Source organism: Emys orbicularis, chromosome 8, assembly GCF_028017835.1.
Source record: "Emys orbicularis isolate rEmyOrb1 chromosome 8, rEmyOrb1.hap1, whole genome shotgun sequence".
Classification (NCBI taxonomy): Eukaryota; Metazoa; Chordata; order Testudines; family Emydidae; genus Emys; species Emys orbicularis.
The window spans coordinates 58008685-58033120 of NC_088690.1; the positions used below are offsets into that span (position 1 = coordinate 58008685).

Below are 24436 nucleotides of genomic sequence, written 5' to 3' on the forward strand. Positions count from 1 at the left end.
GGCTGAGGCCTAAAGCTTCAGACAGATCCTTCATCTCCGGGTCACAGGTTTAAGTCCAACTTGCACTCTAAGGAGCCTGAGGCAAGTGCTTGAATTGTTCCTACCTAATAAGGACTTCCCCTTGGTTCTCCTGTTTCAAGGCAGAGGAGACCCTGATCTTAACCAAGGGGAGACTCCTGGAAATTAGAAATGGAAGAGACCTGCAGCATTAGACCCTCTAAGGCCATCCCTCAGGAGCCCAGGCAGGGTTGTCTCACTCTCCGCCCACTGTCTCCAGGCCTTTGTTCAACCCTGTTTCAATTGGCTCCAGCAATGGTGCTCCCTTCACTTCCCCATAGGCTAGCGGGTCACACACTTACAAAGTTTTCCCTGATATTCACCTGGATTTTCCTTTCCTTCATTTCATCCCATCTCTCTTCATTAGACCCTCCTACCCACAGCGGACCAATCCAATCAGCGCTCACGTTAACAAGCGGCCGCTTCCAAATCCGAGTTCTGTTTCTGCCGCTCTCCAATGCACCCAGAATGGAGGTTTTAGCAATCTAGGCATGAAGTTTGCAAGGCCTTCCTGGAGCCAGCTCCTCAGGGGTAACTCACCCTTTGGAGGCAGCTAGGCAGAATTCCAAGCAGGTGCGAGGTCTTTCAGACTGTCTGGAACTAGGGTCCTGTCTGTTCTGCCCGGACGTTAAAAATCCAGCAGCACATTTTGCAAGCATAAGGGTCTCCCTCACTGTGGCTGGCTCAAACATCCCCCAGGCCCTCAGTACTGTGCTGTCCGCCAGCATCCAGCCCGGAGGTGACTACACCGCGGCGGTGACGTAATTTCTATGGCATTTAATGTGCCTTGGGGAGCAAGCGCTGCATCTTCCTCTCCTCCCACTCAGAGTATCATATCCCTCTTCAGCTCCCTTTGCTGGCTTCCCCTGCCAGCCCTTTGGCATCACAGTAACAGTGTCTCCCTGGTCTCCCCTCTGATGCCCTGCACAGTTCTGCCCCACCTGCATTTCTGCTCTTATTTCTCCCTGTTTGTCCCCCTCCCACCCCAGCCAATCTCCTAAAGGGCTTCTTGGCCCCTCTTGCTCTTTTCCCGGGTGTAATAGTACCCACTGGAGATGGAGCCCTGGCATGTGACTGGGGCATTTCTTTGGAACCTTGACCAGGTCATGTGGCATGGGCCAACCAATAGAGACTCCTCCCAGCACTCCTGTGCATCACCCTTATTACACTGGCACCTTCTTCCAAGCTGCCCCCTGCACCGGGAACTCCTCCGTCAACACATTCAGACCCCCTACAGACAGGCCCAAGCTTGGCTCCTTACCAGAACCTCCCCAAGAAGAACCGCACACAACCCAGCGTACCTGAAATAAAGTGATGTCCACACTGGTTTGCAACAGAACTGCTCAGTGTGCAAGGACCATATCTCGTGCCAGGCTTTGTGCAGCACCAAGCACAAGACAGAGCTCAATAATCAATTATTTACTACTGCATTGGCATCACCACTAGTGGAATAAACTTGTATTACAGACTAACGTAGAACACTATCACCCAGCGCCAGCTGCAACCTCCATCGCAGATCGGTACCGTCAGCGTTCTCAGAACAATTAAACATCAGCAGAGATCTGGAGTGGGGTGAACTGGGAGCACCCCTGGCCCTCCCACATTCCTACCTGTCAGCTGCTTTGCTTTCCCCTGGCTTGCCCTCCAGATAAAAGCTGGAACGGTCAGCCTTGCCCAGGAGAGAATGCAGGTTCTGTGCCGAAGAGGCTTTCCTCAGTTGGCAGAAGGGCGACACCTAGTGGGAGAATGAGACTACTGAAAGCCAGAAGTAGTTCTGGAAGAAAATCCAAGCAAAAGTGTCTTTTGCCAGAAGGGGACGCTCAGGGAGCTCCCAAGTGACCAGCATTTGAAACCCCAAATCCTCTTGATCCCTCTTGAACCCTCTGAAAACCATAAAAATCAACAGAGGAAAAAAAACAATCCCGGTTTCTTCCACCTCTCCAGCATTGCTGTATTAACAAATGTACTAACAGGAGTGTCAGATGAAGACCTGGGAGGTACTTGTCCTGCTCTACTCAGTTGGAGTAGTGTGTCCAATTCTAGGCACCACACTTCAGGAAAGATGGGGATAAACTGGAGAGAATTCGGAGGACAGCAACAAAAATGATAAAGTTTTAGAAAACCCGACCAGTGGGGAAAGGTTAAAAAACTGGACATGTTTAGTCCTGAGAAAAGACGACGGGCGAGGGGGAGGCGACCTGATAACAGTCTTCATATATATATTATGGTCTGTTGTACAGAGGACTGTGATCAACTGTTCTCCATGTCCACTGAAGGTAAGACAAGAAATACACCTCTACCTCGATATAATGCTGTCCTTGGGAGCCAAAAAATCTTACCGCGTTATAGGTGAAATCGCATTATATTGAACTTGCTTTGATCCAGCGGAGTGCCTAGCCCTGCCCCCCCCCCCCCCCCCCCGCGAGCACTGCTTTACCGCTTGGTATCCAAATTCCTGTTATATCGGGTCACGTTATATTGAGGTAGAGGTGTTATGGGCTTAATCTGCAGCAAGGGAGATTTAGGTTAGATATTAGGAAAACTTTCTAACTATAAGGACAGTGAAGCTCTGGAATAGGCTTCCAAGGGAGACCATAGAATCCCATCATTGGAGGTTTATAAGAACAGGCTGGACAAACACCTGTCAGGGATGGTCCAGGTTTATTTGGCCCTGCCTCAGTGCAGGGGCTGGACTAGAGGACCTCTCGAGGTCCCTTCCCACCCTACATTTCTATGACTCTATGATCAATGCCTTCCAAAGAAGCACTGGGCCGTCTTGCTTTTATAATCACAAGCAAGCACAGATTTAATGGTGTTTGAAGACAGCTCACACACCCTTCCAGGTTAGCTCAGAAACTGTGCACCCTGAAGGAGTCTGATGAGGCTTGCTTTCATAAAATTCCCTCAGCCATCCTGGACTGCTCAGCACTTGTTGGGAGCAATGTTACACAGGGCCCCAGTGGGACCTGAGGGGCTTTGGGCCAATTACAATAGCAAAGGGACTTCATTTTCAGATCAGTATCTCAACTCCATATAATTAAAGGCTGCAAACAGATTAGGTTATAGACCATCCTCCCGGCTCCAGTGCCCTCCTGGGCCTGGGTATGTCTGACCCTGAAAAGGCCCAATCAGCCAGGACTGTGCAGAAAGTGTGACTGAACCCAGCCTGAGTGATCTATGCACGCGTGCACACACACACGCACGAGCACACTCAGTTGTCCGTTCCCCACCCCCACTACACTCTTCCATCTTCTTCTTTCTACCTTATTCTGTTACACTTCCCCAGCTCTTCTCTTCCCCTCTGCTATGCCTGTGGCACAGGTTCAGCTGTGCTGACTAATTTTCTTGTAAGCTTCACTCCGCAGTCTGTATACACAACACAGTGGGGCAGATTGGCAGGATGTGAACGGACAGGGGTGCGCTTAAGGCTGGTAGTGCAAAGCTCTCTCAAAGTCAGTTCAAGCTGCAGCAGCCTGCATACTCTTCAAAGGAAAGAACAGAGTAGGTCAGACGTAAATGGTGCATCACTGCAGTGTGGTCTAGTGGGTACTCAGGAGACCTGGATTCTAATCCTGGCTCTGCTGCTGGGTGATCTTGGTTAAGTCCCTTCCCCCTCTGTGCCTCAGTTTCCCCACCTTTAACATGAGGATAATGATACTGTACTCCTTTGTAAAGTGCTTTGGGATCCAGTGGTGAAGACTGCTGTAAAACCTAGGGATTATGATGATATAGCGTTGTTCTTCCGCAGATCTCAATGCACTTCCTCTAGGAAGGAGGGTAAGCGTCCTAACTCCCATTTTACATAAGGGAATACTGAGGCACAGAAAGGTAAAGTGACATGCCCCGTGGTCACAGAGCTGGGAATCACACCCAGCACAGGATTGTTCCCTACTACGCTATATTCCCCAGTGCTCTGTCCAATCTAAGCCACGCACAGACCCTACGTTCTGCCTCCATTGTAAAGGATCTCACAACTGCCAGACCTGCAGCATGTACAGAGTCGCGCTTGGGACTCACCAGGCGCAGTGACTGCAGGGAAGGTGCTTTCTTCAAATTAGAGCAATCAGTGGCATCTGCCTTGGCTCTTGGGGGTGGAGCCAGGCTTGGCGCCTCGGCAGGAATCTGATGCATGCTGTAGCACCGGAACCTGCCCAGTTTCTGCTTGGTGCTCTGGCTGAGGGTGCAGAAGAACTTTTTCAGCCCCGATGCGGAAGAGCCCCCTCCTTTCCTGCTTGCTGCAGAGGCCGACGGCTTCTTTGGCTCTGGGTGGGCATCCAGCGGTTTGCTAAAAGACAAGTGGTTTCCATTTCAATAGAGATGTCAGAGTTTGCAGCCAGGATTAGGTTCCACTAAGAGAGAACAGCAGGTGAGGGGTTTGTTTTACTAAGAGCATCAACACATGAACAGTTTCAAGTGGCACGGCAGAATCCTGCAGCAAAGACACACGCACACAGGGCCCGGTGGATGTATTTGGTGGCTTGTGTGAAATGACTTGACGGGTCCAGTTCTTAATAAGCTGGCGTTCATATCCCCAAAGCCACGTTCCTGGCCATCTCAGCAGAGAGGCAGAACTCCCGTCTCATGTGGCAGTGCCAGCAGGGCACAGCAGCACAGAGAAAGCCTACACAGCCATTGTCTCTGTGTTCTGACAGGGAAGGACTTTCACCAGCACTACATTCGCTAAAACCCAAGAAGAGCAGCCGTGGATGTTGCCAGTGTTGCAATATAAAACATACAGAGTAAAAAGGAAATAAAGTGGCTCCCCTGCATGACAGTGAATGGAAAAATCACTTAGCGTGGCTTTGGTGCACAGACTCTAGCTATGAAAACATTGTCAGCACCTGGTTTCTGCTGGGTGTCTACACAGGGGTGAGACTTATGCATGATCAAAATTAAAAACAGATACATGAATGGGCAGAAACCACCAGATTCTTCAGCCTCAAACCTGCAGCTTGGGGAACAGAAATGGAGCACGCACACACAAAATTGTTAGTGAAAAGAAATCCTTGAGGTTTGTGTCAATGCTTTCTCTGGCTTTTAAGCCCTGTAAACTATTCAGTTCCTAAAAGCCGGCAGGGGCCGGAGGTTGGGGGAAGGTTAACTTATATGAGAATCAGCTCTGGGAAACCCAGAGAAAAACACAGGTTTTTTTAAAAGGCAAATGTATTTAAAGGTAAACGTTACAAACTAGACTGTTAACCTTCCATGAGTAAAACATCCAGACTCCCCTCGTAAGAAAGATTCGGCTCCCTTGTGCATACTTAAATACTTGGTCACATACTATTTTTTCATGGGGCCCCTGCCTCATTCAGCACACAGGATGGGTGGTGTTCACTTAACTAGCATCTATTCAATATTTTGTTTTAGCCTCACTGTTCAGCGAGTGTCCCCAGGCCTTAGTTACTCCACACTGTTCAAACCCTGCTCTGAAGACAGAATTAGTAGTTCCTCACAGGCTCTCTATGGTACTCATCACTACACTATCTGAGTGCTTTACAGACATCAACTGATTTTTTTTCACAACACCTCTGTGAGATGAGGTGGTATTATTCCCATTTTACAGATAGGGGACAGACACAGAGAGGGAAATGAGGCAGAGAGATTAAGGTCAAAGGTGTCCACTAATTTTGGGTGCCAAATTTGAGACCCTTAGGACCTGATTTTTCAGAGGACTTGGTGTTCTATGGCACTTTGTATGTTCAAAACACAGCTCCTGTTGAATCCAGCTGCAGCTATGAGTACTCAGCCCTTCTGCAAATCAGCCCCCAGGGTCTCACGTCGGGCACCCAGAAAACGAGGAACACACAATCAGTGTGAAAAGCTTGGTTTAAGTCAGTGTTTCTCCACCTTTTCAAGTTGGCAACCCCTTGTTCAAAGTCAGATATTTTCACAACCCCCCTCCTTTTATCAGAGTAAAAATATAGCAGTGACAGCAAGGATCAGCCTATATAATTTATCCCTGAGTTTTGAGAGGTAGAGAGCTTGACCTTGAAGGGTAAGAGTGTGTGGGAAGCGAGATTGTCTGCTTTAGACTGTAATAAAATAGTCAATGCCACACCTCCCCACCCCCACCCCTGATTGCCTTTCGGGACCCTTCCCACTCTCCTGGGGGCTGTGGCCAGTGTTCCCTCTAATTTTTTACGTCCATGTGCGGAATGAATTTTGTTATGTGCAACAATATGGAGGTGATATGTGACACGTCACCTCCATATTGGTGCACATAACAAAATTCATGTGGTGGGGGTGGAGCCAAGGGGTTCGGAGTGTGGGAGGGGGCTCAGGGCTCTGGCTGGGGGTGCAGGCTCTGGGATGGGGCTGGGGATGAGGGGTTTGGGGTGCAGGAGGGGGCTCAGGGCTGCAGCAGAGGATTGGGGTGGGGGGCACAGATGAGAGGTTTGGGGTGCAGGCTGCCCTGGGGCTGCGGTGGGAAGAGATGACTCCCCCCAGCCCTTTCTTGCCACAGCAGCTCGGGGCTGGAGGAGAGGTGCCTCTCCCCAGCCACAGCAGCTCCGGTGGGCCACGGCCGGGCCGAATGAGGGGCTCCTCTCCCCCGGCCGAGGCAGGTCCACACTGGGGCTGGGCTGAGGGAGGGGCTCCTCTCCCCGGGCCGAGGCAGGTCCACGCTGGGGCCGGGCCAAGGGAGGGGCTCCTCCCCCGGCCGAGACAGGTCCACGCTGGGGCCGGGCCGAGGGAGGGGCTCCTCTCCCCCGGCCGAGGCAGGTCCATGCTGGGGCCGGGCCGAGGGAAGGGCTCCTCTCCCCTGGCCAAAGCAGGTCTGCGCTGGGGCCGGCAGGAAGAGGCACCTCTCCCCGGCCACGGCAGCGCTGGCGGGGCTGGGCCGGGCTGAGGGAGGGGCTCCTCTTCCCCAGCGGAGGCAGGTCCGTACTAGGGCGGGTGGGGAGGGGCGCCTCTCCCCATTCCAGCCCTGAGCCCCTGCGCGGGGCTTAAGAGGCAGCTGTGTGGCCGCGCAGAGGGAACTTAGACCCATTGTTGAGAAACACTGAATTGACTTGTTTAGCATCACATAGGAACTCTTTGGCAGAGGCAGGGCTAGAACCCAATTCTCCAGGACATTATCCAACTGTTTTAACCATGAGACCATCCTCTCTCTTCCTCATTCACTACACAATTGGGATTCACCCCTAGAAGCAGGTTGATCCTGTGCAATAAACGAGTCAAGGGTCCTGTGGAAACAGTAGCATGTAATCATGTAATTAAAGACTAACATAATGCATGTGCAGAAGGGGGCCACATTAATGTTGTCTTAATTCTGGAATTTCTAACTTTTGAGTCCTTGACTTTACAACTTGAATAATGTTCTTTTAACATAGTTTGTGTGTGTAATTTCCTAGGTTACTAGAAAACAAACCAAAAAAACAAATTCTATCATGTAGAGTCACACAGAACCTGCACAGTTCATCAGCAGGGTTGGAACCTTTAGATTCACATCACAGATCTCTGCTATTTAAGGGAACAGAGTAACTGATAGCAGTAGTAGGTTGTCATCCTCTCTGCGAACTAGAGGCGGAGGACACGCACTTTGCCAGTGGGTTTCACAGATATTTGCGGACATCAGAGCAAATTCCAGTCCGGGCTGTGGATGGGAGGGTGCTCTATTGGTCAGACCCTTCTGTTTGACCCCCCACGCTTAACCCCTTCTGCCCCATACCTTCCAGGCTGTCTGTGTTCTGTTCCCCACCCCAGCTCCTTGTCCCAGTCCCATTCTCCTCACATAGTCAGTCCCAATCTCCATTCCTCAGGCTTCTCATCCACGTCCCAGTCTCTCCCCCATGTCCCAGTCTCCTTGCACAGCCTGTCTCAGTTTCCCACTCCCAGCTCCTCCTCTTATCTGTTTCTCCACAACCCATTTGGCCTCCAGTCATCCCCCACCCTGATTGTCCCTTGCACTGGGTCCCAGTCTTCCTCCCAGGCTCCTCATCCAAACTCAGTCTCCCCAAGCCCGACCCCTCCCCAGCTCCTTGTCCCAGTGTTTCCCCGCTTGGCTCTTTGCCCAGCCACAGGTAGATCAGAATGATCCCCAAGCTACTGGAGGAGAGAAAAGCCAGGTTTTCAGAGGTGCTGAACACATGCCTCACACAGTGACTTCCCCTGAGGTTGTGGCTGCTCAAAATCAGCCCCCATCACCACAGACCAAGGTCACTGAGTCAGTGGCAGATGGGAATACAACCCATATCTCCTGACACCCTGTCATCAAAGCTAAGATACAAGCCCCTTAGTGATGACTGTGATGCTGCTGTAGGATATTAGATTAGGTGATGGCAACATTTCAGTGGGAACTGCTCAGATTACACCTCCCTGCACAGACCACACCCATCATGCATGCCTGATGGCACCTGGATTAATTTGCAAGGAACCCAACATCTGGGTGGGATTCCGGGGCTGTGACAGGCCCTGCTGACAGACAACAATGAACATAAGCAGTATGGGTATATGCAGGAGAGGTGGCCCCTTCTATGGGCAGGCAGGTGTGTGGGTAAGACTCTGACAGTGCTTTAAATTGCCGTTGCCACAAGAGACCACCACAGTTTGGCTCCACTTTCCTAGCCCACACCAAGGTGGGCTGTTCAAACGGTGGAAAGACTCCCAGGTAAATTTCAAACTCTCCCAGGCCTGAAGGAGCAACACTGGTCTTTAAACTAAGTGGCAGAAACTACAATTTGGGGAGGAGTGGTAGAGAACAAAGAAAAACATTAGGGATGGAAGAAGCTGGGAAGATCCTTTCGTTAAAGGGCACAAAGAAAAGGGCAAAGACACCACAGTATCAGCAGCGGGGGCACTGAAAACCTCTCGAAGCTGATCAGAGATCCATTTGGGTCTACAATGAACACCATGACTCGCGATCAGGTACAATTAACCCCTTCATGTCTTCACTGAAGTATTTATTTCTAGCATTCTGGGATGTGGACGGGAAGGGGGGAAATGCATACTGGCTGAGGGATATCCTGGGTAACAGCAGCAGCAGCTTTTGGGGGAAGTCACAGTGGGGAACAGGAAGTTCCTGGCCAGCTCTAGGGAGAGCAGGGACACCAAGGAGAGGCTGATAGAGGAGAAGAGATGGGCAGGTACATGGATGGGAGAGCAGAAGCAGCAGGGGAAGGTTTAATACTGGAAGGCTGGCTCCCCACCAATTAGCAGCTACAGCTTTGCCAGCCAGTAAGCAGTGCTATCCTGCTAGCAGCAGCTGGGGGAACAAAGAGCCAGGGAACCGGAAAGGGGCTGCAGATCTGGAGAATGGAAAGGTTGCTGACCCCCTCTGGTCAAACAGCTGCTCCCAACTCCCTCTGAAGGGGGACCAGAGGATGACAGGTATTTACATATGCATAGTGCCTCATTACCAGCAGATGGGTGTGTCTTAGGCCTGGGGACCTAACTGCCACACCCCTGCCTGCTTTGACGACCCCACTGCCAGGTGGAGCTGCCAGTACGTGGGTTGCCGGTCTCTCTCTTCTATTTGCCACCTCCATGGTCACAAGCATCGCTCTGTATACCAGGCACAAAACAAGCCCGTCCATAGACCCCGAGGGTCGTTACTTGCTAACTTCTGCAGCTACAGAAGGAGCTGTGCAGTTTACAGAAGCAGGAATCAGCCCAACGCCCAGCCGCTCCCCTCCACAGCTCAAAGCCCTTCCACTGATGTGGTTACAGAGCGGGGAGCTTGCTGTATATTTACTCACCTCCCTTCCAAGAACGGCTTTGCTTGCTGTGACCCAGACACTGGCACTTCCCCACTGGGTAATCGACCAGCCTGGGTGGGCTCGGTCTCCTCAGCTGCCAGGGAGAGGGTGATGCCCACTGAGCTGACGGCGCTGGGAGCAGCAGAGGGAGCTGCTGCTGAGGATGGACCTATCATGACAGCAACACAGTCAGACAAGCACCTATTGGCTGGTTCAGAAACAGGCTCTGCTTCCACAACAGGAAGGCGAGTTCGACCCAGTTATTGGAGTCAGCAGAGACGCAGACCTCACTCAGCCGGACCCACTGTACTGCAGGAACAGGGATAGTTTTCACTACTCTTCCTAGATCCCCATTGAAATGGAGCTGCCAGTACCTCCTTTTCATTTAGAGGGTCTAGTCTCTCCCCAGATACCCATCCCCGAAGCCTCTCCTGTCCCGCAGTGGGTGGCCCCCATCTCAGCTGGCTGAGTGGACTCATGCCATGCACCTGGGACTCTCCCTTTACCCATGGATGACAGTAACCCCTCTCTGCCTCCTCCAGTTCTTTAACGTCTGTCCTGGATTGGGGAGCAACCAGCACCATTCCCATATTAGCCAGCCTCACCCAGCTGGCGGAACCGCCCCCCCCCCCCCCCCGAGTCTTATCCCCAAGCACAGCAAATGTGTGATCCTGGCACCGCAGCCTAATGACCAGCATGTTCAGGCATTGGTGAGCTGCCAGAGGGAGGGCAGGTTTTACCAGTGAAGAATCTCTACTCCGAGAGCCCACTACTTCCCTTGCTGCGGAGTTCATATCTTGAGACTGTCCGCAGGAGCACCGGAGCTCGCTCACCTGTCCCGAGAGCAGGCAGGGAAGTGGCCAGAGCCAATCAGACAGTGCTTATGAGAGCCCAGTGGGAAGCCAGCTCAGAGCACAGAGGATAGGCATAACACAGCCATGTCACTAAGGGGCCAGCAGCAATAAGCCCATCTTACCTTTACTCTCTCCCAAGGAAGCAGGCAGTTTCTGGACACTCATGGCCCGCTCTCCGTGGCTCAGAGATGCGCTAGCAGCTTGGCCATCATGCTGGCGCTTGGCCTGTGTGTTGTTGCAGTTATTGGTGGACAAGGCCAGGAGTCGGCTCTTGGAAAGCACTTTCGGGCTGTGCTGGCTGTTCTGCTCCTCCGGCACAGACCCACACTTGCCGGGAGGAGAAGTGGGCCGAGTCACCAGGTCACTGGTCTGGTCCAGGCGCCCAGTTTCATGGCCTGTCAGCCTGTAGCTACCCGTCAGGACGGCCTTCCTGTAAGGCACAAGGGAGGAAGCTTTCCCAGTCAGCGGTGGGGCAGGGACCCGAGCCAGCAAGTTGTAGCATGGTGCCCCCTGCTTTGCTTGTTGTTGGGAGATGCCTGTTGCCGGTCTGGGTTGGCTGAAGTTGCTGGCTGGCTGAGGGGCGGGGGCAGAGCTTTCCAGTGTGCCTCTGTTGCCTGGGATTGACTGTGCTGACGGCTGACCCTGGGCAGGGGGCAGAGGGTGGGCATGCCCCTGCTGGACAGGGCCGAACACTGCATCACACCGGCCACTGTTCTTCCCAGCCAGCCGAGGTGCAGCTGGGAGTTGGTCACCTTTGGAAAGTGCTTCTACCCCATTGGCTGTTGGCGTGGTCACCTGACCCTCTTTTAGCACGAGGGTGTCCTTCAAGCTGGAGTTTCTTTCCTCACTGACGTTCTCACCAATGACAGCCTTGCCAGTACCAAGCACGTTGTCAGAGACCCTGGTCCCTCCACTGCCACCATTCACCCTGCACTCCTCCTGCCCCGCCTTCCTGCCCCTTGGGTCCTTCTCCGGAGCACGAGTTCCCCTAGGAGCTTGGTGCCTGCCAGGCCAGCAGCCTCTGGCATCCTGGTAACCCTGGGGGTGGGAGCTCCCTGGCCCAGCCTCTTCGCTGTCAGTCCTGCAGCTGTCAGACGTGTCGGTGCTGTCTAGAGCCGAGTCCACATCGTCTATGTACGTGACATCCCCGATGTACGTCTCCCTGATCCGCTCCGTGTGAACGCGCTGCCAGGAGGGAAGAATCCAGAGGGGAGACCCCCTCGGGCCCAAAGTCCTTCCTCTCACCTCCTGCTGGGAAGCGCTTGGCTCCCCACTTTCAGCCTCGGTGCTGATTATTTTGTTTTCCTGAGTTACACTGTGGCCCTCTGATAGAGGCTTAACAGTCTGATCAGCCCTGAGGTCCATGTTCTGATTAGCTGCTGAGCCCCTGAGGTAGGAGCCACAGGCTCTGCACTTCCCCTCTGCACTCAGCGCAGTGGGCCCAGCCTTCTCAGAGCGCCCCCTACTGGCCAGGTGCGCGGATGTCCCTGCAGCCTGCCCACGGTTCTGCTGCTCCTTGCAGGCTTTACTGACCCCACTCTCCTTGCGGTGGAAGTCCCCGTTGATGTAATCTGAAAGGTCTGGCTTGGAGACCAGCGGGCTCTGGCCCAGAGTCAAGAGGACTGAGTCCAAGACCCGCTTCTGGCGCAGTTGCAACCTCTCCAAATAGCGAACTTCGGCATCCCGGAGAGACTCGTCCTCAAAGCGCACACGGGATGGGGACGGCCCTCGCTTCCTGGGCTGCCCGCAGCTGGATTCCCCACTGGAGGAGTCACTCAGGTTCCCACTGGCGTGGGCCTCCCCATCCCTCAGAGCATAGCTCTTCTTCAGATCTGGAGCGGTGCTCCTGCCGGCATCCCTAATGCAGCAACACAAGGACAGAGAGGACGGTTATGGAGTCACCAGCCAGTCACCCCTCCCCTTTTATTCCCTTCAGGGGAGTCCTGCCACTCTAACGTACTCTGGGCAAATGGCTCCACCCTGCGGAATGGACCCTTGTCCATCTGAGTGATTCCAGGGCCCCAGGGTCAGGACTCACGCCTCACCCAGCCCACCTCCCTTTCCCCAGGAGGCAACTGCATCCACCTTAAATCACCCCCTTTTGGAAGAAGTTTCCCTCCTTTGCTACCAAGAGTCAGGGGGATAAGTCCAGTGCCCCTGGTGAAAATCCCACTGAAACCATGACAGAAAATCTTAAGGGACCAGTGGGTTAAGGGCTAAAGGCCAACGGGATGCAAACTCAGTCCAGCTGCTGTTCAGATCAGTAAATCAATCTGTGAGAAGTACAGAGGAGAGCAGGAGCCCCAGCACAATATGAACAGATAGGGTAGATGTGGGTGCCCTAGGGGCCGGGCTAGGCAGTAATGTGCAGGAGACCTGTGTTTGTTTTCATGCCTGGCTCTAGACTCTGCTGGCCTAGGGAGGTGCGGGGGAGCACACTGGGCCCCTCAGGAAAGGCAGTCCTGACACATGGCTCAACACTGACCTCTTCAACAGATAAGGGAGTGGTGTGGCCAGGCTCCCTCAGAGGTGACTGGGACAACACAGGCCATGAAGGATCAAGATTATAAAGGAGGAAACTGGGAGGGTCTTCGGCGCAGATCTGGCCTGGGCCATTTCAAACACAACACTCCCACCACCACCCCTGAGAGCAGAAGGTGAGGGGAGAGACGCTGAGCTGCCTTGTGTGTCAGGAATCGAGATTTCCTTAGTGCTAAGCTGTTACCATAACGGGGGGTTAACTGCCCCCAGAGCCGTCTTTGGGCAGAGTAACAGAATCTGCAGCAGCTGGGGTGGGGGGGGGATTTCACCCAAACCAAGTGTGTATATAAGAACAGAGCCACACTTATCAATTCACAGATGCCAGCCTGAACTCTAAAGCAATATCGCTGATCTTCCACTTGCAGCACGGAGTATGAACATGTCACGCATGGTTAGCCTGCTTTTCCGTTCCCAGCTCCCTTCACTAGCTCATTCTTGATTCCTATATGCTACAGTCTTCAGCAAGCATGATGGATCTTCCACACTCCACCTCAGGGTTAAAGCAATTCAATTAACCCCTATTCACTTTCTCTCAGGCGGAGGCACGGAGCTGACCAGCAGAATCTCCCAAGCCCACATCACTTGTGAGGATTGTTAACAGACACACACATGCGTTATCTATAATCCGAGGTGGGTTTGTTGCAGTGGTGACTCTCTCTGTTGCTACGTATTTATTAGAGCTGGTCAGAACATTTTGGATAAAACTCTCAAAATACACTGTATTGATTTCAACAAAGTTTTCAGTTGTAAGGTTTCGGAGGTCCAGGGTGGACTCTGCAGTCACCTTAAGAGAGACGTGAATCAAAAACCTGACTTTTCAGTCAGAAAACAGATATTTCAACCCCATTTCCATTTTGTGAAAACATGTGAAAGGGTTTGGTTTTGTTCTAATGTGGAACAAAACCAAACAAATTTTAAAACCTCACAAGCCAAAACTGTCATCCTCCGGAGCGCTTGAGCTTATTTTACTCTGGGAGACCTTTCTATATTGTTGGCAAAATAAACTGATCTCTGGGAGCCAAGAACTTGCAGTCGGTGCCTCTCATCATAAAATGAAATAATGACACCCCATTCAAATCCTCTAGAGTCAACACTAGTGTGTGACCCATTGTATGTGTCTATCCGGTACGCATGGAGCATGTGTACGGTGAAGGTGTAACAGGCTTCTGCTGTGCATGTGACATTTGTTTATGTGGTGTAGTAGGCTACAGCAGTGTCTCTGAACCCTTGTGATACCAGGACCGGCTTGCTGCCTTCCTAAACTGTGTCAGGAAGATCTCAGGAACTGGGGCCGGTCCACGGACTGGTAGTTGAGAAATACCGGGCTACAGAATGCCTAGTGTGTCTGCATCTACATGAAAGCAGGGGTGCGGGAACAATTTGTACAGTGGGGGTGCTGAGAGCCATTGAACCAAACTGTAAGCCCTGTATATGATGGAAACCACTTCAAGCCCGGGGATGCAGCTACACCCGCAGCTCCCCTAGTTCCAGCACCTGTGCAGGAGAGCGAGGATCACGGTCTGGTTCTATTTCCATACATGCTTAAGAGTGCGAGTGAGGCAGGAAAGCAGAAGAATCCCGCAGGGAGACTGGCAATAGAAGCAGGTCTCCCGCCCCCTCCCCCTGGAGCTGTGACTGACATGCGAGGCATTGCACTCACCGCCTGGCCTGGGGAACAGCAGGAAGGATGTCGTGGCTGGCTCGGAGAGGGCTCGTCCTGGCCTTCATGCGGGCTCTCTGCAGCAGCTGCTTGGCCTGCTCATGCCTGGGGCTCAGCTCAAGCTCCTGAGTGGGAACAAAGGCCCTGCAGCCAGGCCAGTGGGGAGCAAGGCGGGGGGATTAGAAAAAAATAACAAGGATTAGAGGTGGTTTAACAGTGACGAGGACGACGCGGCTCTGCCTGGAAAAACAACCCACGGTGCATCCTCAGACCCACGGCAGGCCTGCAAGCCAGCACTAGAGGGCAGCCTATGCCACCAACAGGGGAAGCCAGGGCTCTCACAAGACAGGCATGGGCGCCTGTTTCCAAAGACACAGTGATAGACCTGTCCAGAGACAGGAGGAAGGAAGGACGGGAGCATTCCCTAAACAACCTTACAAGTGGATGCAGCAGCTCTCAGGGGCCTAAGCCAAGTTGAGGCCAAATACCCTGAAAACCTGGACAAGGAGCCTACCTCCAGCCACATTAAATGCACCCTCACAGTTTCCACTCCCCCTCAGTTTAACCTTTACTTAAAGACAAACTTCTACTCGGTGACTGGTTTTTGCTGGTCCCTCTGGTGGCTATTTACCAATGGGCCAGAGCTGAAAAGAGCCTGCTAGGTCCCCTCCCGCCCATCCCCTCTGCCAGTACGGGGCTGTGACTGCTAAGTTCCCAGCATACATAAGGAGAAGTTAGATTAAAACAGTATACTCGCAATGGAAGGTTGCAATGCAACACGACTGTTTCTAAGAGTTCAGAACAATTATAGACAAGAACACAAAAGCAAACACACAAAGCAGGCTGCCCCCCTAGAACAGAGGCACAACTCCCCCCATCTTGCTCTAGGCTGGCTGGCTGAGCGGGATCTGGGCCTAGCAGCACATATTCTACAGAGCCCCTTAGTCTGCAAGCAGGAGCAGCAACCCCCCTGAAATTTAAAGGGACAGAGTGTCATTTTTACACAGCTTTCAATGCACCACAGCACCCTGCATAAGGATCTCTTGCAAGTCACCTTAAATATTTGGAAATAGCAAAGCAGAAGCTCTCCAGGGACAGAGTTGCTGGTATTTCTGCAGTTTTGCACACCCATCACACTCCACAGCTTCAGCTGCATGGTAGATTTGCCCAAAGAACAGCAGAAAGTTGCGCTATAAGTCACAGTGAAAATAATACTTCTCTCTGCTTTCCCTTTGTAGATCTCAAAGGGAATATCACCCCCATTTACAGATGGGAAAACTGAGGCACAGATAATTGAAGTGACTTGCCCAAGATCACCAACCACAAGTCAGTAGCAGAGGTGGGAGTTGAACCTGGGTCTCCTGAGTCCCAGTCCCCTCTGCACAGGACCGCACTGCCACTATAGCAATAATCTGTAAACTACAGGGATGACTGGCTGAGCAGAAACAAAATGAAGCAACAGGGAGTAAGGGTTGTGCAGCAGGAGGGACTCTTTCTAATAGGAACTAAACAAAGGTAGCAGAAGCAAAAGGAGCAACAGGCAGGTTCGCAGCCTGAGATCAACCCGGCATTCCCCACCTTGTCTCTCTGCAGCAGCCCTGCTTACAGCCTATTCCTGCAACACCTGTGCAAAGTGAAGGGGAAGGAGAGCTGAAGTTAACCCCTTGTGCACCGGAGACCATGTAGTGGCAGTCCCTCCCCAACTTCCTTTCCCTCAGAGTTCAGCTGCTCTGTTCCCTGGGAGCTCCCTCCTCTCACTGATCTCTGGTAGCCTTATCTCATCCTGGTGCTCATTGGCCAATTAGCTGCTGCCAAGTCAATCACTTAGAGAGTTAAATTACAGATGGGCTTCTTCTATTCAAAGGCCAGCTGCCAGCCACCCCATGACATTGGGCAAGCAGTAGTCTACCCAGGGGCGGCTCTATGTTTTTTGCCGCCCCAAGCACGGCAGGCAGGCTGCTTTCGGCGGCGCGCCTGCGGGCAATCCGCTGGTCATGCCGATTCGGCGGCATGCCTGCAGGAGGTCCGCCGGTGCCATGCCATTGGCGTCCCCGCCGCCGAAGCCGCGGGACTGGCGGACCTCCTGCAGGCGCGCCGCCGAAAGCCACCTGCCTGCCGCCCTCACAGTGACCGGCAGGCTGCCCCCCACGGCTTGCTGCCCCAGGCACTCGCTTGCTGCGCTGGTGCCTGGAGCCGCCCCTGAGTCTACCCCCTTTCGCCCACCGAGATCTGCCCATGCACCTTAGTCCTCACATGTAGCACCCCCTCCTATCCCAGTCAGCTCTGCCAATGCATCTCAGCCCGGACCATTTGTTTCCTTCAACAGCTTCCTCCCCACCTCCGCAATGGTCCCGCATTGTACTGGGGAAAGCCCCTTGGCCGCCAGCACAGCAGGCGCAGAGTGCAGCTGTCCACCTGGGAGGTGCTGTTACCGAATGGGAATACTTGACCCCAATTCTCCAAGAGTCTCACTGGCTCCCTGTCCACTTCCAGGTGCAGTCCAGGGATTGGCCTTGATCTGCAGAGCCCTAGGTGGTTTGGGTCCTGGCTGTCCGAGACACGCCTCCCTCCCCACCTGCCACGCAGCAGTTGAGGCTCTTGAACAAACAGTCCCTAAGTTTAAGCCAGGAGGCTGGTGCATTCTCCAGGGGCTCTGGCATTCATTCCCTGGCTAGGTTAACAAGTTTGTTGCCCTGAGGCCCAAACAGGGGGGATTGTCCAGTTTTCTGGGAGACCATTGTGCCTATATTTTTAGTAGGCTCTACGTACTGCGGAGCCAGTGCACGGGGAGTTACTTTGCAAAACAATGCAGTACACAGCAATACATGGCACTTTCCTCCTCTGTGCACATCTGACTCCCCTTCCTCCCCCTCGACCCCCATCTCCCTCTCCAGCTTCAGCCCAGCTGCTTAACCTCTCCAGTTAATCTGCTGATGCCATTCCCGCCCCATTCCACTCAGAGAAATGTCAGGTGCTAAGGTTCCCAAGAACAGGAGGGCACTCCACAAAGCCTGCCAGGGGCCTCAGCTTGCAGATTTAACTGAGCCAGGAAGCACTTTGATGCTCTAGTGATGGGTGCTCTAGACAGCTGTTCAGCCCACAGAGGAGAGGAAAGGGGTTAAGCCAATGACCATGTGTCTCAGGGAAGGGAGGAGAGCAACGCCTTGTGCCCCACTAAAGGTTGTTCAACCACAGAGGTTCTTTGCCTACCAAAACATTGGGGGGACGCTTGGTTCCTAGCTCACCGGCAAGTGTCATTAGCACCTCCTTCTAATGCAGCATCCAGCTGCTCCAGACACATGCTGGGGTCTGACTGGGGCTTCCCCCTGGGCTCTGTCATGGGGTCAGGGAGAGGGATGTACCAGCACAGCTACATCCTCCCAGGTAGGTGCACAGCAGCTTTTCCCCCGATCTGAGAGCATGAAAGGGGAATTCAGTCTCTTGGGACATGCACCCGTCTGGGGCGTGGAACTAAGTGAGCCCCTTACAGGCAGGGGGAAAGTGTTCCCAAGGGCAGGCAGCCCCACAAGTGGGAGAGGGCACTGGGGGATGTTCAGTGGCAAAGAATGAGGGGAAGAGAAAGGAGAGTTTACCAGCGGTGAGTACCCTCCTACACAGTCCATTAACCACGTGGCTAATTGCTTACAGGACCCAGACACGTGGCAGACTAGGCTGTTAGCAATGATGGCCCATAGTTAGGGTTGAATGGTCATTACCCACGTGCCGTACAGACATGAGATGTTCTCAGCTCACCTAGCCAGTTAGTGCTCTGGGGCTGACACCCCTAACATTTCCTTCCGTTCGCTTTTGGCTTCAGATGGTCTTCCCCAAAATCACTGCCCCCAGGCCCAGAACTCACGGACCTACAGGCAAATATGGCCTGGAGTGCCATGGTGAGAAGACACCAGCATGAAAGGGAGAGAGGACAGAGTCAGGCTGCTTAGTGCCATGTGCTAAAAGAGCAGAATTACACTGTCCCACCAATGGGAGAGACAGGCCTCGTCCAGAGGCTGCCTCCTCCCAGTTCACTAAAACAGTGTAGAGGGACAGCAGGGAACACCTGAGAGTGGTCTGGGCGCTGTTCCCATTTCTGCCCTGCTCTGCCTCAAACGCTGTCACTCAACAGCCGGCGCCTACCATGCCAGGAAGGTTCCCATGACACCAAATGGCCACTCTGTCCTTGAAGGAGGTGACTGTGGGTAGAGTGTAACAATTCCCAGAATCCTTGGCAGAAACGGAAGGGGCTCTGAAAAACAGCCATTGTCCTTGGGATAGCTGCCCAGAACACACTCCTAGCATATACAGTTAGGCAGAGGGGGGCACAAAACCATGGCTGGCATGGAAGAAAAGCAGCTGTGTGGGCCCCACCAAATGTCACTTTTAACTAGCTGAGCAGACACTCATTGTGTCCCAGGCTAGCAAGAGCCTTTAATGAATGCACTAAACTCAGTTTTATGTTCAAGAGCTAGCAGGTTTGTTGAATGCATCCAGCCTCATACTCGGCTCACACTCTCCCGGAAGGCCCTGCATTGGATGTAGGACCCATGGTGAATTCTTCAGGGCCCCTCTCTCACATCCTGGCCATGACCATGGAAAGGGATCAACCAGCTTTGAAGAAAAGTGACACCCCAACACCAGCTACACCCAAGCCAGAACTCAAACACTTCACTAGCCCAGAGGCACAGGATTTCTGTCAGTTCCACAGGAACCAGCATAGCAAGAGCCACACATAATGCACTCAGTCACATTGCAGACTCTGCCCAGAAGCAGCAGCCTAAATCCACTCGGAATCAGAAAACAATTTCCCAACTGTAATCGGGGCTATAGGTTCCAGTCCCCGGGGCACTCAAACCACAACCAGAGTATTACTGGATCTGTAGTGAAGCCCCGCCCGCCAGGGATTGCACTGCAATCTCTCCACTGCAAGAGGGTCTGCAGCTGCCCCCTCCCCACACAGCTGTGTCACTGCAATGTAGCTCCCCTTTCTCCCCCATAGGGAACCACACAATCCCTCCAGTGCAGCCAGCTCCCTGGGGAATAACCCTAGACTGTCTCAACAGCGGCTGTACTAGGATATGCATGTTAAATCTCACCCCCAAAGGAACGGAATTTCATTCTCTCAGGGGCAGTAAGCTCCAAGCTTTCCTTCCTGCTACCTAGTTAAGCTGCTGCACTCAGGACAATCCCCAGGATGTCTGTTCCCACCCACTCCCCTGCTCCCCTGTACATTGCACTGCCCTGGGGAAAAATCGCTCCCCATTCTTCCACTTCACATTGTCTCTGAGCTGCCCCCTGCTCTGTCCCGCCCCACATGTGATCCACAGGCTATTCCAGAGCACAGGCTTTCCCTACTGGCTGCTGCCATAATCCCCCTGATTACAGTAATCAGCTCAGGCAGTCACTTCAGAGAGTCTCAGATTAACCCTTTCATGCCCAGGGCTTTCTAGGGGAAGGCAGGCATGTGAAACACAACAGCGTCCAAACTCGCTTCAGAGCAAGACGTGCATTCTGTGGGCGCATCGTGCTTCCTACTGATTGACGGGTAGATTTATCCTGCCTGTGGCTCCTTTCCGTCACTTGCAGCCTCCATAGTGGGATGGCTACCCACACAGACCACTCCAGAACCGGAGCTAGCGTATGCAGAGAGCACATTATACTCCCCTCTGCAGCGGAGTCCAGACTGTTTCTCAGTGCCATTCAAGGCACTGACTGGATTTATGAGGCCCTTTATAGCTTGGTATACCCTAGTATATTAGGGCTTGTCTACACGGGGGCTAAACTGGACAAAGTCCAGTTAAGCCGGTTTGAAAACACTTGCATACACTAACTGCAAATCTGTTGCAAATTCTGGAATCCTCTTTCAAAGTGAGCTAAGTTCAGTGTGAATTGAGTTAGTTCAATCTACTGTTCATGTGTACGCGATGCTGCTATGGCAGTCCTCCAACTGCTATCCCACGCAGCCTTGTGGGTGACAGTTACTGACCTCTCTGTTTATCCATGTGCCCTCCACTGTGGTGTGAAGTTGACCAGAAGTCCCCCTCCTCCAGTTAAAAACTGGCAGAGGGCCAGGATATTTGCCCATTTGCTCCTGCATTCAAATACATCAGCTTTGCTGCAGTATTACTCCAGAAACCCTGCAACATGCCTCGAGCAGCTGCTTGGAGCTATGTTGAGACGCTAGATCTCATTGCCATCCAGTGAGAAACGTAGGTGCAGGAAGTCTTTGTGGCCAGCCACCGGAATAAAGATCTGTGTGTGGATATTGCTGGACAGATGTCTTTAAGGGGTGACAACAAGGACTCTTACCAGGGCAAGCTCAAGAGCAAACAGGCAGAGACCATTAAGGAGGCTGTGTGATCCAGTGGCTACAGAACTAGCTTCAGAATCATGAGAAAAGCGAGGTTCCCTTCCCAGCTCAGTCACTGATGTGCTGTGACACCTTTTGGCAAGTCACTTCATGGCTATGTGCATTTGTTTCCCCATCCGTAAAGGGGGGATAACAAATCTTCTTTGCTCTGAGTGTGCAGAGAGCTCAGTATTATTCCCCACTTGTAATGGTCTATCTCAATTCTTTGTTAAACTGGAGAACACAATAGAGCAGAATCCCTTGACTTACATAAAATGTTTTGCATGAAGGGTGATTCAGGACACCATCAAGACTTGTCCATTTCCCTAGCTAGCAGAGACACCCACTAATGTGACATTCTCTCTCGTTAAGTGCTTGTCGAACTCCTCCCTGCTCCCAACACTGATCTGCGAGATGCCTCCAGCGCTGCCCTGAGCCAGCCATTCCACAAGCTCACTCACCCGCCCCATGAAACCTGTCAAGTCTCTCATCACCCATGACATCCTCACCAGCTGGAGGCCCAGATCATACCGCGAACTCAATCAGCAGATCCCCCACCAGCTCCCACCTTTGGTGACCAGAGCATCATCCTGCACAGTACTACAGCTGGGCAGCCGCTCAGCTGCCTCAAATGAGGCCAAACAGAGTCTCTCCTCCTCCTCCCACACACAAGCCTGACACAGCTGGAAATCTCACTCTCTAGGATCTCTTATTTTTACTCCATATCCCTAAGGTTTATCATTAGTTCAGTGAGATTATAGGTTCCTACCTGCACAATCTGCACTAGCCCATGGGGAGATTTAAGTCTGATTCCCTCCCAACCGCAAGCAGTTACAACTTTCCCAGACCTTCTGTACACGTTAACCCCTTTGATCGTTTGGGTCAGCCTCTTCCTGGAGATCGTGCGGAGCACAAAGCCCACAATTGGGCCCAGATCTTGGGCAAGCTGAGGGCCATATTTCCAAAGTGTGGCCTCTGCGAATGCACTTTAAAGCCTGTACACACAAATTTTGAGCACTAGCACTTGGTGTCTTACAAGTGTGACCTCCTAAGGGATAGTGCTTAAAAATTGCTCCAATCAGTGATTTGCATGTGCACAGATGAACATGGGGGCAGAATGGCCTGGGTAAGGCACGGCACTGGGAGACAAGAGACCTGGGTTCTATTGCTGGGTGACCTAGGGCAAGTATCTCCTCCCCCCGTCCCGCCCGTGTCTCCATCGTTGCAAAGCGCTATGAGAGGTGTGCAGATACTATGGGGATGAGGGACAGCAGGACGGATGGATGGACGGACAGAGACCAGCTTGAGGCCTTATTGAATATTTGACCCACTGTCTAAAAGGGGACTAACAAATCCCCCCAGGGAACACTAGAACTATTGACTCCTCCTTAAATCCCAGGCCCACAGTTCAGAGCCCATTATTTGCTTTGCCCTATGACCCAGATCTACACTGATTTGCAAGATTCTGTCTAGCATCTACAACTGCTCCCAGGTGTCTCTCTTGCTCCCTATTCCACAGGATGCATCTACTCCATGAATACCCTGACTCTAAGGGCTGGTCCACACTAAGCCCCCAGTTCGAACTAAGAGACGCAACTTCAGCTACGTGAATAACGTAGCTGAAGTCGAAGTATCTTAGTTCGAACTTAAAGGTACTTACCGCGGGTCCACACGTGGCAGGCAGGCTCCCCCGTCGACTCCGCCTACTCCTCTCGCAGAGCAGGATTACCGGCGTCGACGGCGAGCTCTTCCGGGATCGATTTATCGTGTCTAGACAAGACGCGATAAATCAATCCCAGAAGATCGATTGCTTGCCGCCGAACCAGCAGGTAAGTATAGACGTACCCTAAAGCCTCAGGCTCCTAAGCTACCTGTAAGGAGCCAAAAACTACCGTCACCACTGGCAGACTGAATAGAGGCCGAGCACGCGCTGGGCCTGGAGACTGAGCTGCCGATCTCACACCCAGGGAACTGATCCAGGTGGCTGATGCATAGAGGCAGGGCAATAGCTGGTGGAAGCTCATGCTACCCTTGTTCCGTAGATAGAGGGCTCCAGAGATGTCAGTCTGACACCTCTGCTAGGCACTAAAAACAGTTAATTGTCACTGGACTGGGACTCAGCAGACCTGGATTCTGTTCCCAGCTTTGCCTTTAGCCTGCTGGGTGACCTTGGGCAAGTCACTTGTTATTTGGGGGAGGGGGAGGTTGAAACAAATAAATGATCCATTTGTCCACCCATCCTCCCAGTCTGCATCCCCCAGATAGAACAGCAATTGGAGGAGGTTGAGATGAGTAACTCACTATGGAGGGGTTAAGGGGAATACTTCCACCCAATCCACAGGGCAACAGCAGACCCTCTGCAGCCTCAAGCATGCAGTAACCCCCAGGGCTCTTGTGCTTGTGGGTAAAGGGGAGAAGGCCAGGGGATCCCTGCAGTCATGCCCTGCTCCTCTCTCATCCAAGAGCTCCAGGTGGTGGGATACGGTGAGCACAGCTCTATGACATGCAGATGGTGCACCCCGGAGTCCTGCCACTCCTCCCCACAATGGAATCAGACCAGATCGCTGGCCCTGCTCTCACAGTGGGGCAGGAAGAGACACCCCCCACTCCATCTTTGCAGCTGCTGGGAGTGTAGCAGCCTGACTTCCTAGTGGGTGCCATCAGCAGGGGGTAATTGGTGAGGGGAGCACTCTGAGCAAACAGGAACGGAGCACAGGGCAGAGTTTCCTTGGATTCCAGAGTCATACCACAGACTAATAGACAAGGTGAGGGGAGCAAGTGCAGCACAGAAGACACCCCCCTGGAAGGGAATGGGTAAGGCATGAAGCAGGCCCTTCCTCCTCCGCCCTCTCCTGTGTGCACGCACACATCCTAACCTCAAAAACCTTCCTGCTGACAATGATTGTTCCCCCAACAGCTGGGCCTAAGCTGCCATCCAGAGCCAAAGTCACTCAAAGAGATCCAGATCTGAATTGGGCAGCACTGGCCCCTCGTCAGGTTTCCCTGGCAAACCCCCCTGAGCGGTAGCCAGCGGCGTAAGGTAAAGCTAGTTTTAATGGCAGCCCCACACAGATCACGCTGCCATGCTCTGCTGAGAGCTCCCTGTCCTCAGAGGAAACACATGTCCTCCATGAACTGCTGGACCCGACCCTTCTAAAACACACATGGGACTCGGCAGCAATATAGTATTTGGGGCTATTCTGGGCTCCAGTTGGGAAGAACAAGTCCTGTAATGCAACAGCCCCAGGGCTTATAATGAACTAATACAAGCTGGCGCTGACGG

General features: G+C 52.8%; 1 protein-coding gene across 1 annotated transcript in view; it reads right to left on the reverse strand.

The window, feature by feature from the left end:
• KIAA1614 (KIAA1614 ortholog) overlaps positions 1–24436 on the reverse strand; it is a 35216-nt gene that overhangs the window by 3284 nt on the left and 7496 nt on the right. Inside the window, 5 exon segments of the mRNA XM_065410158.1 lie at positions 1668–1792; positions 4075–4342; positions 9753–9921; positions 10729–12464; positions 14808–14951. Coding sequence (XP_065266230.1) covers positions 1668–1792; positions 4075–4342; positions 9753–9921; positions 10729–12464; positions 14808–14951 — 2442 coding nt within the window.